Consider the following 17119-nt stretch of genomic DNA (forward strand, 5'->3'; position numbering starts at 1 on the left):
AATTAAATTTTCAATCGACATTATGTCGTTAGTTTTTTTCTAGAGTGCTTAGTTTTTGAGTTTTTCTCAAAAAACTAAAATTTCATTATATGTGCAAATTCATTTTTCTGAAAAGTGATCAATTTAAAAAATGTTTTCCATTTGGTACAAACCAATAAAAAATGCACTCCTTGTGACTATTTCTAACTGACAAACATTCAAAACAATCAAAACTGTTTGTTAACACTTTGTATACGTACGAAATTTGCTCAAAAAAGGTGGAGTTTTTTGAGATGTCACCTTATAACTCCAAACAATTTGCAATGTTGTTGGGATTTTGAGTTAGGCCATTTGGGTTTTTTACATGATCTAGATAATGTACCCAACTCAAAGTGTTATTTTTGGTTGAGGGGGGTCATACAAGCCCCAAAAATGCAAAAACATCAAAATCAATTTTTTTGAGATGTCACCTTATTACACCCGAGGTGCGAAGTGTAAGCAACTCAAAACTGGCTATTTCACTCACTGAAAAACAAAAATTCAGGAACAAATTTAGGGAATAGTCAGGCATGGAAATGATCAATCCTTGCCTTTGAGATCTCAAAACAAAATTCAAGGATAAAAATCAATAGCTAGGCGACAAAGTACAAAAAACAAATCAATAAATTATCATTAAATGAACGAAGCGTTAGTATTAAGTACGTATTTAAAACATTTGAATGACAATGTTTTGGTAAAATTTCGGCCAGAATGTATAAGGCCATACATACCATTAATTTTTCCAACTGAAAAATACACGATTCCTTCGCACTAAAGTCAACTTCACCTGTCATTTTTTAAAAGATATTGCAATTACACAAGAGAAAATAGTTACGTCATCCTCATCCCTCATTCGCACAAAGAGTAATTGAAACACACAATTATGTACGTATTATAGCGCATTGTTTTAGTAGGTAAAGGTAGGTATATAATAGGTACATAACTCGTGCATGCGTGGCATCAATAGAAAAACGACTGAGCTATCGTTTAAAACTGCGATTAATATCAATAATATCTAAAATGCCTTGTGGTTCTTCAACTCTTTACCTTTTGTTAATTGGTGAGTACTTGAGTAGGTATCTACAAAATTTGTTAATTTCACATACCTATCTCGAGATTCTGAAGTTGGAAATAATGTTTCAGTAATAATACATCAATCGCAAGGTGAAAATTTACAGGAGAATTCAGAACGAAATACAGGTAGGTAAATACGAGTATGTACATATATGACGGCGGTTTGAAGTAGATATTCTTAACAAACTATGTAACTGGGTTCATACCTAGTTACTAAGATAACAAATAAAACAGTTTTTGATTCTTCTAGATTTGTTGACCTGCTACAAAAGTGTAACTTTGGAACTATTTGGAAATTTAAAAAACATTCTTCAAAGGCCTTACGGACAAATAGCAGAAAATGAATTCAGTGAGTGAAATACTTGATTGTTGAAATGACACATTCATAAAAAATATGTGCTTACTTACGTAATACATAATATGTACTCGTACTTTGTTCATTTCATGATCAGAATCAAGCGTTGAGTCAAGATTGAAAACTTTATCCTTACTTTTGTCCAATGAAAAACGTTTAGATGATCTAGTATTTAGGAGAAGTAGGCAATATTTTTAATTTGATAAAACTGTTGTACCTACAATACAATTATTTACACGCGAGCTTCACACTCAGAACTACAAGAAATGGAACGAACAGCTGAGATCGGATTCATATTTATTTCCCGGCGGTTGAAATTTTCCTGCACCGACGAAAAACAAAACCAGCTGCTAAGTTAGCGACGAATCAAAAAATTAATCCTGTCATTATTTTAGATAAGTACATTAGCGACGAATTCTTCTAATTCCTTTGATAAAATGTTTCAGAATATATAGCAAATTTTAAAGAACATAAAGCTAAATGCGGTGGTAAGTATAATACGGAAAATGTAGGTAGCTTTACATAAATAAACTATCTAGATCCTTAATAAAGTAAAGCTTTTACAAATTAAAACGTCAACCTAAATAAAGCCTATTTTTACCCATCCGAGAAAATACTAAATTTTTCTATTGATTTACAGATCATGATTACCTCACCAGTGAGTAATAAAATATATTTTTCAATTTTTTTGGTAAAAAATTTCTCATTACATCCAATATCAATCATTCTTCCAGATTCCCCAATGATTTTGGTTTTGGAAAAAACGTGTCCACAAAGAGGGACAAAAGGTTATGCGGAAAATGAACCCTCGAGTAGGTTAGCCGAGTGGAAAAACAGTGGTTATGTAGATCAAGTAAGTAAAGAATTGAAAAACAAAGTCCAACTTTTAAATAATTGAGGATTACAGTTTCGATGCTTTGAATGTAAATGTTTAGCATAATATGTAAAATTAATTAGGTAGAAATAAATGTTTTTCAAATGTCATTATTCCTTATTCGGTACAAAATCGTGGCTATGCATTAGCGCGGTTTTTAAAATTTTTTCAAACAAAATGAAAGTCATCAATTAGGCTATATAAACGATATCACAAGGGCGCATTATTGGAAAACTTTCACTGGTACCTGTCACAGTTCTTGAAAAATATGTTCATATAAAATATTGTGTAAGAAAATGAACGTGTTTTTTCAACTGACATTGAAAAAATTTAACGCGATGCTTTCAAGAAATAATTCCACGATGGAAATTTCCCACTTTGTGAAATTTTAAACGAGTGAAATTAAGACATTCGTAATGATTCTCACAAGCGAGTGGATACCTAATATTTGTTTCTGAATTTTTAAAGAAAATTTGTAGCTCATATGTTCAATATTATATCTGCCCAGACAAGCTTTTGAAAATGGATTTTGGATTTTACTGAGTTTACTTAAAGAGAGAAGACTTTCAAGGTTTTGAAAGTCTGTAGTTGGAATCTGAAAAAGTGTTTTAAAAAAAGATTCAAAAAACGTCCACAAACCAGATTTGTGAGAATTCCACGTAAAAAACATACATGAACTCGTAGGTTCGAGTACTTATATTGACACATCAAAAATTAATAACGTTTTAGTTACCTATTGCTTGAATGATTGTGAATTTTCGTGAGTTTTTTCCCCAATTTACTCTTAAGTATTTTTCAAAATTCGAATTTCAGACAAATTTTCAAGTTAGGTCTGAAAAACATCAAATCCAAAAAATCAATAATTTCAGACACCAAAAAGGATATTTTTTTAGTTCCTAAATCATAAATTTTCAAAAAAAGCTTTGCTCTCACTTCACCCAGGCCACATTGTTTTTTTTTCAAAATTCAAATTTCTTAGAAAATTCAATTCTAGTTTGAAAATGATTAAATCCAGAAAAACCAATTTCAGACATCAAGAATATTTTTTACCCCCTGGATTACGAATTCGGCGTCACTTCTAAATTCAATCGCACAACTTCTAAATTCAATCGCACACATATCACCTTGAATATTGAATCAGTAGATACTCGTAATGATATGTTCACCGAATCAATCAGAAGTCACAATAAAATCACTGAATTAATAAATTGAAATAAGTAATTGATTCCTTAATCACTCAATATAAATATTGAACTAATATTGCCGAATCAATGAATAAAACTGACTCTATGATTCAGCCATTTCTTAATTACAGATTTGGCAGTGAAATTTTGACTCAGCTTTAGAAAGCATTTTTGCAATATTCAAACCTCTCGGATACCTATAGTACACATGTTTTTCTCCAATTTTCCTCACAAAAGCATAAAAGAAAAAAAATTAACCAAAATGGATTTTTTTTTTCAACAAAAACTTCCCAAATGATTCACTTTGGTTATTTTTTCAGCATAAGTACAGGTAAGTAACGTTTTTTCAAAAAAATAATTGAAAGAAAAAAGAGCCCAGCCAAAACATTTTCAAAACTCGAGTGAGCTGTGAGTGAAGAATAAGTGAAACTTCATTTCATAGTCAGAACAGCTTTCAAAGGAATTACTGAACCGAGTAGTCCTTTTTATTTATGAAATCACAAAATTCTGCTCGACATACCATCTCTTTCCTTTACAATTTCAAATGATCACTAAATCAGCGAATTATACTCATCCTATAATAAGAGCTATTCGAAAAATTCAAACAAAAATTTTTGAACAAAATTCATACCAAAAGTGAAAAGGTGAACCTATAATCATCATAAATTTCTTCAACTATTAACACATAATTCCTCCGCAACAACCCAAATCACCTGTAATTTTTTGCCCAACATAAAATATTCACGTCAGCCTTATCCCTCATCCGCACAAACAAAGTAATTGAAACCCATACGTATTATATAGCCCATTGTAATAGTACCTATATAATACATAACTCGCGCATCCGTGGCACAATTTAACAAAACGACTCGGTTATCATTCAAAAGCGTGCCTAATATCAATATCTGAAATGCCATCTAGTTCTTCAACTCTTTACCTTTTGTTAATGGGAAAACTTTAATTGAACGACAGAAAAAGTGAATTGCACGACAGAAAAATCCCACGACGAAATCGTGTTTTTGAACGACAGGGATTTAACGACAGTTTTGGTCATTAAAACGACAGCATTGAACGACAGACCTTGAACGACTAGCATAGAAAATTCACGCCATGAAAAAGGGAATGCACGACGAACATGGGAAACCCCGACGAAATTATTTAAATTGCCCGATACCCCAAATTTTTGTCCTCTTGTTTGAATTAGTGAACATGAATGGAGCAGTATTTGTGAATAATGGGTAATAGTTGAGTATTTAACTACCACTTTTTTTTGCGAAAATCGTGTTAAAATGATATGAATTAGTATCCTGACGAAGAATTTATTCAAAATTACTCGGACAAGTTGAAGAAAATTGGTAGTTAGATACTTATGAAATTCCTGATTTATAGGAATCTAACTACCAATTTTCTTCAACTTACTACCATCTTTTTTTGCGAAAATCGTGTTAAAATGATGTGAATTAGCATCCTGACGAAGAATTTATTCATTATTCTTCAACTTGTCCGAGTAATTATGAATAAATTCTTCGTCAGGATACTAATTCACATCATTTCAACACGATTTTTGCAAAAAAAAAGTGGTAGTTAAATACTCAACTATTACCGAATAATGAATGGTACGCTTGTTTCAATAAGTGATATCTTATCATTTTCGTTTCATTCATGTCTTTGTTGAATAGTTATATCTGAAGTTTTGGCGATGTAGGTACCTGCTCAGTACACATACATTGAACTACGTATAACATTACCTAAATTGGACTTCATATTCGTGTTCGGGGTGTTCGAGTCATATGGAAACGACACCAACATTATGAAAATATCTGAACTTTCAATATAGTGAAAATTGAGTTGGGGCAGAGGCACTGGAAGGGTGTGGATGCGAGTAGCATAAAATTGCACTTTATATTCGTTTTCGAGGTGTTCGTTTCATATGGAAACGACACCAACATTATGAAAATAGCTCAATTCTTAATATAGTAAAAATTGAGGTGGGGGCAGGGGCACTGGAGGGGTGTGGATGAGGGCAACATGAAATTGGACGTCATATTCGTGTTCGGGGGGTTCGATTCATATGGAAACGATACCTCGTTTACCAAAAACAATAATTTACACCAGAATCCATTTTTAACCCCCCTCTGTTGGTTTTTTCAATTTTTGACCACGGCCCACCAAAAATTTTTTTTTAAAAAAAATATATGTTTTTTAGGGGTTAAAAACACACTTAATTGTGCTGAATCATGATCATTGCTAAAACAGGCAAACAAATTAAAAAACGCCATTTTGAGGGGAAAATATGGGGGGAGGGAATTGACATTTTTTGTGGGGATACCTCTTATGGATGTTTACAACATGCCAAAAAATTGAAAAAATCGGTTCACATGGGGCTGAGAAAATTTTTTTATTGTAATTTCAGAAACGGGGGGTTTCTCAAAAACGGGGGAGGGGTCTGGGGGTCTGAAACTTACCTGACGGAAGGTGCTCAAGAGTACCCACCTTCCATGCAAATATCAACCCTGAAGCTCTCGAGGGCAAATTCACCATATTTATCCACCTATAGCCTGTGATTTTGTGAATAAATTCGTCGCTATTATCATTATGTCGTCGTTCATTTCCTAAAGTCGTCGATGCATTTCATTCTATTTGTCGGGCATACACTGGCGTTCATTCGATTTTCTTGGCGTGCACTTCAATTTTTGTTGTCGTGCGATTGTTGAAAACTGTTTCCGTCGTTAAAAAAGTGATTTTGGGACGTTAGCATCTGTCGTGCAAAACACTTTTTTTCTGTCGTTCGGATGATTTAATCTGTCGTGCCGATAAATGGCACCCAAATTGGTGAGTACAGAATTTGTCAATTTCACACATCTCGAGATTCTATTACCTAAAGTTGAAAATAATTTCAGTGTTGATACATCAATCGCAAAGCGAAAATTTTCAGGAAAATTCAGAACGAAATATAGACACGAAGGCGATTCAAAGTACATACGAATCATAACAAACTCAAGTACTAATTGGTTTCTAGTATGTACGTACGATAATAAATTTAAAGTGTTTTCAATGTTTTAGATTTATTAACTTGCTACAAAAGTACAACTTTGGAGTTATTTGAAAATTTTAAAAATATTCTACAAAGACCTTACGGACAATTGGCAGAAAATGAATTTAGTGAGCAAAACGATTGTTGAAATGAACCACTCATAAATAATATAAGTTTACTAATGTAACAGGTATGTACTTTGTTCATCTCAGAATCAAAAGCTGAGTCAATATTGAATAGCTTATCTTTACATTCTTTCAATAAAATGAATACAGAGGATGAAATATTCAGAAGAAGTAAGTAGGCAATATTTTAAATTTTATACAACTGTCCGATAATACGATATTTACACGTGACCTTTCCTCAGAACTACGAGACATGGAACTAGCAGCTGAGATTGTATTTAAAAAGATTTCTCAGTGGTTAAAACCTATCTGTACCGACGAAAAACAAAAACAACTACTAAGTAAGCTAATCAAAAATAAATCGAATCATTATTTTAAATAGGTATGTAGCTAGGTACCAAATTTGTAATAAGTAAGTTTTCTTAATTCTTTTGGTAAAAATTTTCAGAATATGCAGCAATTTTTAAAGAACGTACAGGCGAATGCAGTGGTAAGTGTTATATTTGTTGAAAAAGTGGGTAGCTCCATATAAATAAACACTAGATGTTCAATGAAATGAAACTTTCATAAAATTTATACATCTACAAACCTTTAATTAAGCCTAACTTTGTCCTTGCTTGAAAATACTAAATTTTTCTGGTAATTTACAGATCATATATACTTCGTTTGTAAGTAAAACTTATTATCACGTTTTCTTGGTAGAAAATTTTTCATTCCTAATGTACTTATTCAATACCCATCACCCATTATTGTTTCAGCTTTGCCACACATTTTGGAAGATACGTGTTCTCTAACAAAAGCAGAAAATATGGCAGAAAAGTGGAAAAACAGTGGTGATACAGCTCGGGGTACATGGCACTAGAGTGTCTATACAAAGTAAGAATTAGCTTAGATGTTTTGAATATGTGCAAGTTGATTGCGAATAAATTGAATTAAGTAAATGCCGTAGTACGTTTCGCTTAAATTTCTAGATTATTCTCAATTTAAAAAAGCTGATTATTTTACGAATTTCATTCCAATATTACTATCGGAATGAGCGGTTTTTCGAATTTTTTCAAACAAAATAAAAATCATCATTCGAGCTATAAAACGATAAAAGTAGAACGCATTATTGGAAAAATTCCAATACTACCTGTCACAGTTTTTAAAAAATGTGTTCAAAAATTGAGCAAAAAAGTGAACGTGTTTTTTCCAACAGACACTGAAAAAATTCAATGATGTTTTCAAAAAATATTCCATACTTGGTGGTTCGTGAAAAAAAATGAAATAAAAACATCTGTAAAAACTGCGTAATTTACCTATAATAGCCTATAAAAATCAACTCGTGGGAAAACTTCATCCAGTTGCAGTTCATTATGTATTTTTGGCCCTTCTTGCAAATGATACAATACTTTTTATTCCGCACCAAAAAATTTTTTAATTATTTCCGCAGCGATACTACCTACATGAATTTGAATACCTACTTCGTAATTCAGTAGGTATGAAACTGGGAATATCACCGAATGTAAGAACATCAGACCTCACAATTACACATTTGTAATCAAAAGTGCCCATATAACTATAAGTTGAATGCGCCAATGAGAGTAATTTTCAAAATTAGCATATAAATGCACTTTTTTAGATTACGATACCTACGTGTAAGATTTAATGAGGCAGGTAATTATGTGGTATCAGTTCAAACAGTGGAACTTGAATAAAAACATACGTTTTTCGAAATTTAAAAAACAAGCTGTATAAAGCACGAAAAAAGGAAAGATATTTTAATTGGAAAAGGAATACATTTTAATAACAAAAAAGGTAAGTATCCCCAGTTGAGAAAAATTGATAGATCCTCAACACAGATCTGAAAAAGTTCATACAAGTACATACATACGAGTAGACAATTTTAAAAATTATGTCTAAGAGACCACAACAAAATGACCCTACCAAAGGGGTTCAAAATTTGAAAATTTTTCAAGTTGAAATTTTTTTGTTTAGGTGATCTTATATGTAGTTGCCTATTATCACGTTCAGGACATTAGAAAAGATCAAAGTTCATTTTTGCCTAGTTCGGAACTAGGTACTTAAAAATTAAATAGGTTTTTTCATTTTCTTCTTCGAAGCGGGGAAATTAGAGTACGTATGCAGAATTGAACAACTAATTCTTCCCCCCCTTCTATCCGAAAAGATGTTGATTTCACAAAAAAAATTTATGCTTACTCATCGCCAAGAATTAGACCAAAAATTTTGGAATTTCTGAGATGTGTAGGGAAATAGAGATCAATATTTAGATATGGAAACCTTTCCAAATTTTTCAGCCAGCGTTTTAGGTGAAAATTTTGCCTAAATATTCCCATCTCAAACCTCATGTACTACGAGCATTTTTCCGAATTTTATCAAATGGTAGGTCAAATTAAAGGGCAGAAAAAAAACTATATATTTTTTTGGAGGGAGTTTTTCAGTCGTTTTTGAGAACACATGAGAAATTAATCACGAGCTAAAAATTTACTGATCTTCACATTTCTTTTTACGGGTCACTTTACGAGTACCTAGGTAGGTCTTGCCTTTTTGAAAAATCGTGTCACGTTTTTATATATTTTTTAAGTCATACCATGTTTCAATATTTTGATCCTCACGTTGAAAAGCAATGTCGAATTGTCGATAACATTGATTTTCAAATTTTCAGATTTTCAGACGCTCAAGCGAATTTTTTGATCGTTTAGGAACCAGGGAAAGGTAATTTTTAAATCGGGCAATAGTGCGACTAAAAATTCAAATATTTTGTTTATGGTCCACTGGTCAATTGAAGCCCAAAAATACGAAACTGGATTTTTTAAAAAATAAATAATTCATCCAGAATGGTATGAAAACTGATTTCCATCGTCAAAAGTTCGTAATTTTCACGTAGTTTTTTTCTAGAATTCATTTCATCTGGGTAAATAGGCTATGTACTCGTAATAATTTTGAGAACATAAAAAAAACAGACTCGAATCCTTATAGGAGTGCGAGTTCAAAATTGATTATTCATTTTTGATTCTTCTACAGCGTTTTAAAACTTTCGTGGAGAAATTTTAAAACTCGCAGGAGACTCCTAAAAGGTCAAATTCAGATTGTTTTCGAGTTAGGTGATCTTATAAACTCACCGACGATTATCTTGCTGAGAAAACCGGCCATTATAATATAAACCTTTTTTAAAAATTCGATTGGACCCACTTTTTCTGGAATTTAAAAATTGGTCAAAAATTCACTTTTGAACTGACACTCCTGGAATTTCACGGTCACCACCTAAAACAGTAGAAGGGGGCCCAATAACTACCAATCAAGTTATAAGTCATCAAATTCATTTTTGGCCTTTTCAAGCAATTTGAAATTTCTGGAGAAAATTGAAAAATCGCTGGAAGCTTCAGAATGGCCCAAAATTGGTGGATGTTCATGTGATGTGATGGAAGTTGGATTGAAAAATTTTTCGCATAGCTTTACTTTGCTGGAAAAATATTTCATAAAAACGTTTAAAAAAACTCCCTTACAACAAATTTTTTTTCAATTTTTTGAATTTTCAAAAATTCGCCAAAAATTTACAGATACACTTTAGCACCAAAATTTTGATTAGGGAAATTTTAAGTCAATGTGTTCTTTCAATCTAGTTTGATTTTGTTCAAATCGTAGAGTACCAGTTCAATAGATCCTCTTGTGAGTCAAATTCTCGAGTCCTGAAATCGCTTTTATTTTTAGATTGACTTTGTCAACTTCTGGAGCTTTACACCATTTTCAACACAACATATGACTTGCTCAGCACCCTGTTACACGTATCTACTCGTAAATTAAATTTCTTCACTAAAAAAAAAAAAAACATTCGAATTCTGTAATCGACTACAACTTTTGAAAAAAAAAATACTTCGCATACCTCCAGAGAAAAAAAATCAAAAATCCGCCAAAATTTTACTCTCGATAGAACATTACATCGCACACGTAGAACCTTTGCCAAATACCATTTAAACCGACTATTAGCGACCTCTTATCGCGACGATTTGTCAAATTCGTATCTTCGCACATCACAAAACACTCCAGCAGTACAGATTTGATACGCAGATCTCCTCGTACTTGAGCAAATCAAATTCTCCAGCTAGTATTAAAATTTCAACACGATCGTACATAAGAAGATTAAGACCTCGACGAACCAATGAATATGCATACGTAGATAGAGACTTGACCGAAATAATCTTGGCATAATTACATTAACACATGTATCTGTCAACAGTCGATACATCTACTGCGCAAGCAGCATCGAGTCTTATAACTTTTCCAACGCCATAATGGGAAATTTTCCGAGCAATTGGAATCCACACGCGCAATTATCCAGCTTATTATTTTCCTATTTAAAAATCGAGACGAACGACGTGCAAAGTACGAGTACATATTCGAGGTTAAATTACTTGTTAAAAAGAAAGCTTTTATCGTCGAGTACTCGAGAGAAGAGAAAAAACGTATCAACATTTGCCAAATTGCAATTCCTATTGTTTCATTCATCGTCGCGGTATAGGCGTTGGTGTAAAATTGGACGATGATGTGGGGTGAGTGAGCGAGACAGGAAGGCAATTCCACTCAAAAGTCGAGTACCTTAAAAGGGCTCGAGATGTTTTACCATTATATTACGGGTACTTTTCTCATCGCAGATATCAATTTCGTATTTTTCTATAAAATCGCCATGTTTGGTGGCAATTTATCGAAATACTCGAATGAGTAGGTAGGTACCATGGGCAGGTATATGAATATTTCATTTTTTTTTTCAGACGAAGGTAAAAATCAACTCATCAAGGAGAAAGTTTTTGTGACAAATGTTTAATTCAGATGAGCTACTTATTTGAAGTATATACTTTGAATTCTACATAAATCAGCTTGAGAAGGTATCAATGGAAAAAAAACATGCACCCTCCATTGAAAAAATTTAAGGTATTTGTCTTCATCAAAGCCAGCCAATTTCAAGATTCAAATTCGTATTTACATCATATAGATAGGTATGAGTAGGTAGCACCCATTACCCATATGTATGTGTCTATGTACAACATCGCCTCTTACCCACTGCTGGGTGTATTGAAATCGTAAATTCGCTCAGACCAATGACTCGTAAAAAGGTTATTTTTTAACACGTATGGCTCGAAATTAGAATACTCTACGTATACGTCTATGTTACCATACACATAAATGTACTTGCGTTTACGCGTTTCCAAACGTGCCAATGAGCAGCCAAAATATACCTAACGTGTATACTATGCAATGCAGGCGAGATTGCCCCGTGCTATGCAGGTCTTCTCATCGTAGTTGTATACGTAACGTATGCATGCGTGTATTTGCGCCTATAGCATATAAGAGTGTACATAGATATAGTACATGGCATAACACACATACACATAAAACAAAGCTGCTTTCGTATACATTCATATATGTATACGATCGCCTTTTAATGGATTTTTTATTTTCACATTTGTAATTCCTTTCATTCTATGTACGGTGGGCGGCTGCGTCTACGTTAAACGTTTATACGATATGTAATATGGAGAGGAAGTCGACGATTTATTTCCGCGCATGGTGTTCGACAGACGGCAATTCGAACTGCGAAACGTAAAGCTGAAATGAGCGATTTTGGCTTCAGCATAATATAGGCGATTTGACTGGGACTGGGTGCTGCGATGACATATAGCGTGAAAAAAATCATTTTTCATTCGCGGAGATCCGGAAGAGATTTGGTGGAATAATTCGAGGGTGGCGGGTATTTACTTCGGAATATTTCGAATCGCGAGTTATACGAATCTTATTCTGGATAGAATCAGATTTTTATCAAATTTACAACGTCGTAGAGGTAATTGGAGGGAGGATTCTCAAAGGATTAATACTTCAATACCCAGGAGACGTCGTAGAATCCTGCCAAACTTTCTAGCATTTTGAAATTTTTTGAATCTCATTTGATACAAAACGATGAGAAATGAACAGCAATCTTTCGCCACAGCTTCACCCCCGCTCCCACGTTAAAAATTTCAAATTTGAACTTTTTTTCGATAATGTAAAAATTACACAAAAATACTCAATTCTATTTGGGTGCTAAAAGAGGATGTGGTGTTTTTCAAAAATTCGGGGGAGGGGGTTCAAAAATTTGGTTCTCAAGGAATATCTTTTCGGAACCAAAAAGGGACAAATTCTGGATTAGGGACTAAATTTGGTAAGTAGGTATTTGAAAAAAAACGTTATCTTTCTATAGCTAAAATATAAATTGAATGAAAATTGAGTAATTTTTTTGGCTTACAGAAAAAATTTTGCATGGGGTCATTCCATGCCAAACCAGAAGATTTGAAAATTCATCGACAAATTGGTGGGGGGGGGGGGGATTTTGCTATGTCTGTCTACATTGGTGAAATATTTCAAAAATGCAAAAATATTCATTTTTTAGATTTCTGCTTTTATTCAAAACGGCGGCGAAATTTTTTCATTATGTTTCACTCATAAAATTGTAGAACGAAAAATGGTATTTCTCGACAATTCGTTTACAAATTAGGGGGGGGGGATTTTTCACATGTTCGTTTACACATTGGTAGATAAAATATCTCAAAAATGCAACAATTTTCATTTTTTAGTTTTCTTTCTTTCCTTTTTTTTTTTTTTTTGCAATAAGTGCCAAACTTATTATTTTTTTTCTAAATTAAGTATAAGTTTTTAAATAAGTATTTTTAAGTTTTTGAAAGCGGCAACACTCCCTGTCAAAGTACTACAATTTGAAAAAAAAGTTCAAAATTTTATACCACTTACAACCGGAGCTATTTGCAACTGAAATTTTACATTTTTGGCCATTTTGAAAAACTTTTAAGCCCCATAGCTCTGTCATAAAAAATGTCCGGTTTGCGTCATTCGTCATTGTTTGATGACCTCTACATATGGTCAGATCAAAAAAAAAAAAAAAAAATCGAAGACCTATCGTGCAAAAATCCGCCGATTTGACATGGAATGACCCATGAAGGTTTTCATATTTCTGGGATCAAATAGGGTAAGTAAATTGATTTTTTAAGGGGAAAAAAGCTGAAAAAGAAAAAATTCAGTTTTGACTAAAGCAAGAGATAAACTACTTTACTCAAGTAGATAGGTACATAAAAAAATGAAGAAGATCAACTCAAATGGACTTTTACCCAACTTGTAAATTGAAGAAGGCTACAAACGGATTTTGAAAAAAAATGTATAAAATGATCAGAAAAATGAGTGTTCAGAATTCTTGGAAAAATTCCAAAAAAAATTTGTGAGCTCATAAGGCTTTAGCGTACACAAAACACAACTTTTCAAATTTCTACTCAAACAATGGATTTATCCTATTACATAATCAGCAGAAAAATTTCTGACCCGGACAAAGCCAATTACTTTTCAATTTAGGCAAATTTGTCAGAATCAAATTGAGCCAAAAATGTGAAAAAATCGATATTTTACTAAACTGATTGTGAGCTAGAAATCTAAAATTCTTTGTTTCCGATTTTCGACTCACTACATCGAATCGATTGAGATCGGTTTCAGACGGTTTTGAGAAATTCTAGAGCCTTCAGCAGATTTTAGAAATTTGAAATACGCATTCAAAAATTTTTACATAATATAATGAAGTTGGGATGTTGGAAATTTGAAAAGTGTGCTCTATAACAACTTAAAAGCATCTCTAGTTAACTCAGTAGGTTCAAACTAGAGTTTACTTAATGTACCTAAATCAAAGCATTACCTACAACTTTATTACCTTATGTGAAGTTTTGGGAATTAAATTTCAAACATCCAAAAATCTGTTGGCGGTTCTACAATGCTCGAAACGGTGTACACTTGTTTTTAATCAAGAGGAGAGGGGCTCAAAACTAGGGTAAATATCAAATTCAAGCTTTCTAAGTAAACAAATGGTAAAATGTTGATTTTTTCACATTTTTGTTCCATAAGTATTTTGATTTTGAAAAATTCACCAAAAATCAAAAAATCGACTTTAGCGCCAGAAGTTGAAAAACAAGGCTAAAATTTGATCTGCGCCAAATTTTCAATCTTCCAAATTGTTAATAACAATTTCGAATCATTTAGAAGTCTCAATTCCAGCTAAATTTTGATAATATTTTTAGAGATGGATAATTGCGAAAAAAAATTGGATTTGAACTGGAATCAATCAAAGTGGTTCCCAGAATGCTACTCACAGTCAATCTCATTTTGCCAATTCTGAATGTCATTTAGGCTATTTTAATTAAATTTTTCGAAACGTAAAAAATCGGCAAAACTCAGGAAATTCCTAAAACGGATTAAAGTTGCTGCTTATCGATTCTGCGGTGGTCGAAATAATGAAATATAAATTTATGTATTCTTAATCTTAGTTCTTTACTTTGATTAGAACAAATTATCATATTTCAAGGTGTCCATTAAATCGAAAATATAAGAAAAAATGACATCTTGATGACCTTTGGATGAACAAATCGATTTTCACTTTTGAACTACTTTTTTAAACTGTAAAATTACGAAAATTTCAAATTCAACTTTGATGAATGATTTTTATGGAATTTTTCACAAATAATTTTGTACCATTTTTTTTGTAACTGAACATTTTATTTTTCGATTTTTGTGGCATTTCAAGTAAGCAATTTTTCAAAATTTTGCTTAATTAAGTACCTATACCAATTTTTCACCAATTTATTTATGGTCCTTTTCAGTAACCTGACAGGTCAATTCAACAATAATTCTTGGCCAAAAATATGATTTTATGATGACTTTGATCACCTGGTAGACACCATGTATTTTCAACATGCCAGGTTTTCCCCGCAAACAATCAATGTAGGTTTTATTGACAACTTCCCAAACAATTGTTACTCAAAATATTTTCAAATAATTTCTAAAAAAAAAAAAAAAAAAAAAAAAAGAAGATAATTGCATTTAATTTTTGGTTAGGTAGAAAATTAATTTTGTCTATTTTTATTATTTTTTTAATGGGTAAAATTAAGAAGTTCACAAAAAAAATGAAGAAAAAAACAGAACTGCAGAGCATACAGTTCTTTATCTAAGAAATTTTGTTTTTGAGAAATTTAAAGCCAAGTTTGGAAAGTGAAACTTTACCATTGGACAATTTCATTTTTCGACACCTCATTTATGGGACACCCTGTATACGATGAACCACCCTAAATTTCCCATATTTTCATAAATTTCTCAATATGAAATGAAGATTACTCTTTTCAAATTTACACGTCAAATTCTCATCATTTAACAATCAACATAACGTTCGTTAAAATAATTATGCAGAATGGCTAACCCCTTCACCTTTTAAATTAGGTACTAAGAATCAAAAAAACCAACTCACCAAATTTTAAACTTCTTTTACATCATTGTCAATCACTAGGATTCAGGAACTCGACTCCAGAAGTAGCAAGATGCAAACTCGTACTAAAATTAACACAATCGCCTGCAACACATCGCAATTCATGTAGAAAAAAAAACACCGCACTGAATTTTAAAAAAAATCCCAACTAATGTTAATTCCACACAAGTAAAAATACAAGCAACACACAAACAAGCACACGACACAAACGACCGAAACAAGTAGGTAAAAAAAAAAGAGCGACAAACCAAACGAAGAAAAAAACGCGAAAAAATAATTTAAAACAGAGTCGAAAAACGTAAAAAAAAGAAAGAAAACTTTTACAAAACAATCGAAACGGAAAGTAATAAAGAAAACGTTAAGTAAACCGGAACATGACAAGTGAATCGAGGGGGTACGCGTAATGCAGACTGGCATTTGACTTTAAGTAGCCATACTTTTTCACGCTATGGCGAGAAAACTGAAAAAGGACTGCTGAATGGAAAGGGAGAAAGGTCGGGTGGGTCGCGATCGCGGTTCGAGTTAAAATAGCATTCAACCTTCCTCTCATTTCCACACTTCGCGATGCAGTAAGCGTAAGCGTAATGCATTTTAGTACCATTGCAGGAGCAGAAGCAAAAACACGAGGTGCATAGGGAGGGGAATATTTCAGAAATTTATTTCATCTTTTTCGTTTCCCTCTTCTCATCCACACAAACGCTGAGCATTCGTCATCAAGCCCCCCCCCTCCTTTCCTCACCTGGATTCTTATCACACACGTGAGAAACGGTACTTAAATGCAGTTTGACAGAACAATGAACTCGTTGACAGATCAAGGTAACCTGTGCGAGAAAAATTTACATAAATGTTTAATAATTAAAACTAGTTCTCGTCTTATTTTTTTCACTTTTGCTTTGTTTTAAGGTATACCTAAGTACGTACTCTTCTTTTTTTTACATACCAGGGTATTAAATTGGGAGGTATCGTAATAATAAGTACATGAAGGAAGCTCGCCGGCGAGGATTTTCTTAAAATATTAATCACGATCACGTGTACTTACAGTATATTAATACGCAGTCTTATGTACGTTTAGCATTACAAAAACACATCCCAAATTACCACTACTATAAAGTCGC

The 17119-nt window shown here is 32.7% G+C and overlaps 2 protein-coding genes across 2 annotated transcripts in view; one reads left to right on the top strand and one right to left on the bottom strand.

Moving 5' to 3' along the window:
* Positions 1 to 16562, bottom strand: part of LOC135846624 (kinesin-like protein CG14535) — a 221207-nt gene extending 204645 nt beyond the window's left edge. Inside the window, exon 1 of the mRNA XM_065365825.1 lies at positions 15987 to 16562. The gene's annotated coding sequence lies outside the window, so the exon portion shown is untranslated. The remainder of the gene's footprint in view (positions 1 to 15986) is intronic.
* Positions 939 to 2431, top strand: LOC135848320 (uncharacterized). The gene is made up of 8 exons (XM_065368216.1): positions 939 to 1078; positions 1162 to 1218; positions 1343 to 1441; positions 1545 to 1628; positions 1703 to 1801; positions 1894 to 1935; positions 2088 to 2105; positions 2182 to 2431. The coding sequence occupies exons 1-8, from the start codon at positions 1039 to 1041 to the stop codon at positions 2343 to 2345; spliced, it is 603 nt and encodes a 200-aa protein (XP_065224288.1). The 5' UTR covers positions 939 to 1038; the 3' UTR covers positions 2346 to 2431.
* Positions 16563 to 17119: the final 557 nt, after the last annotated feature.

The sequence above is a fragment of the Planococcus citri genome, chromosome 5 (genome assembly GCF_950023065.1).
Source record: "Planococcus citri chromosome 5, ihPlaCitr1.1, whole genome shotgun sequence".
NCBI lineage: Eukaryota > Metazoa > Arthropoda > Insecta > Hemiptera > Pseudococcidae > Planococcus > Planococcus citri.

Bases quoted from the DNA above. Each gene is read 5' to 3' on its own strand.
- LOC135848320 (XM_065368216.1), top strand. From the start codon at position 1,039: ATGCCTTGTGGTTCTTCAACTCTTTACCTTTTGTTAATTG. The intron at 1,219-1,342 runs GTAGGTAAATAC...TGATTCTTCTAG, and splicing joins GAATTCAGAACGAAATACAG to ATTTGTTGACCTGCTACAAA. The intron at 1,629-1,702 runs GTAGGCAATATT...CTTCACACTCAG, and splicing joins TGATCTAGTATTTAGGAGAA to AACTACAAGAAATGGAACGA.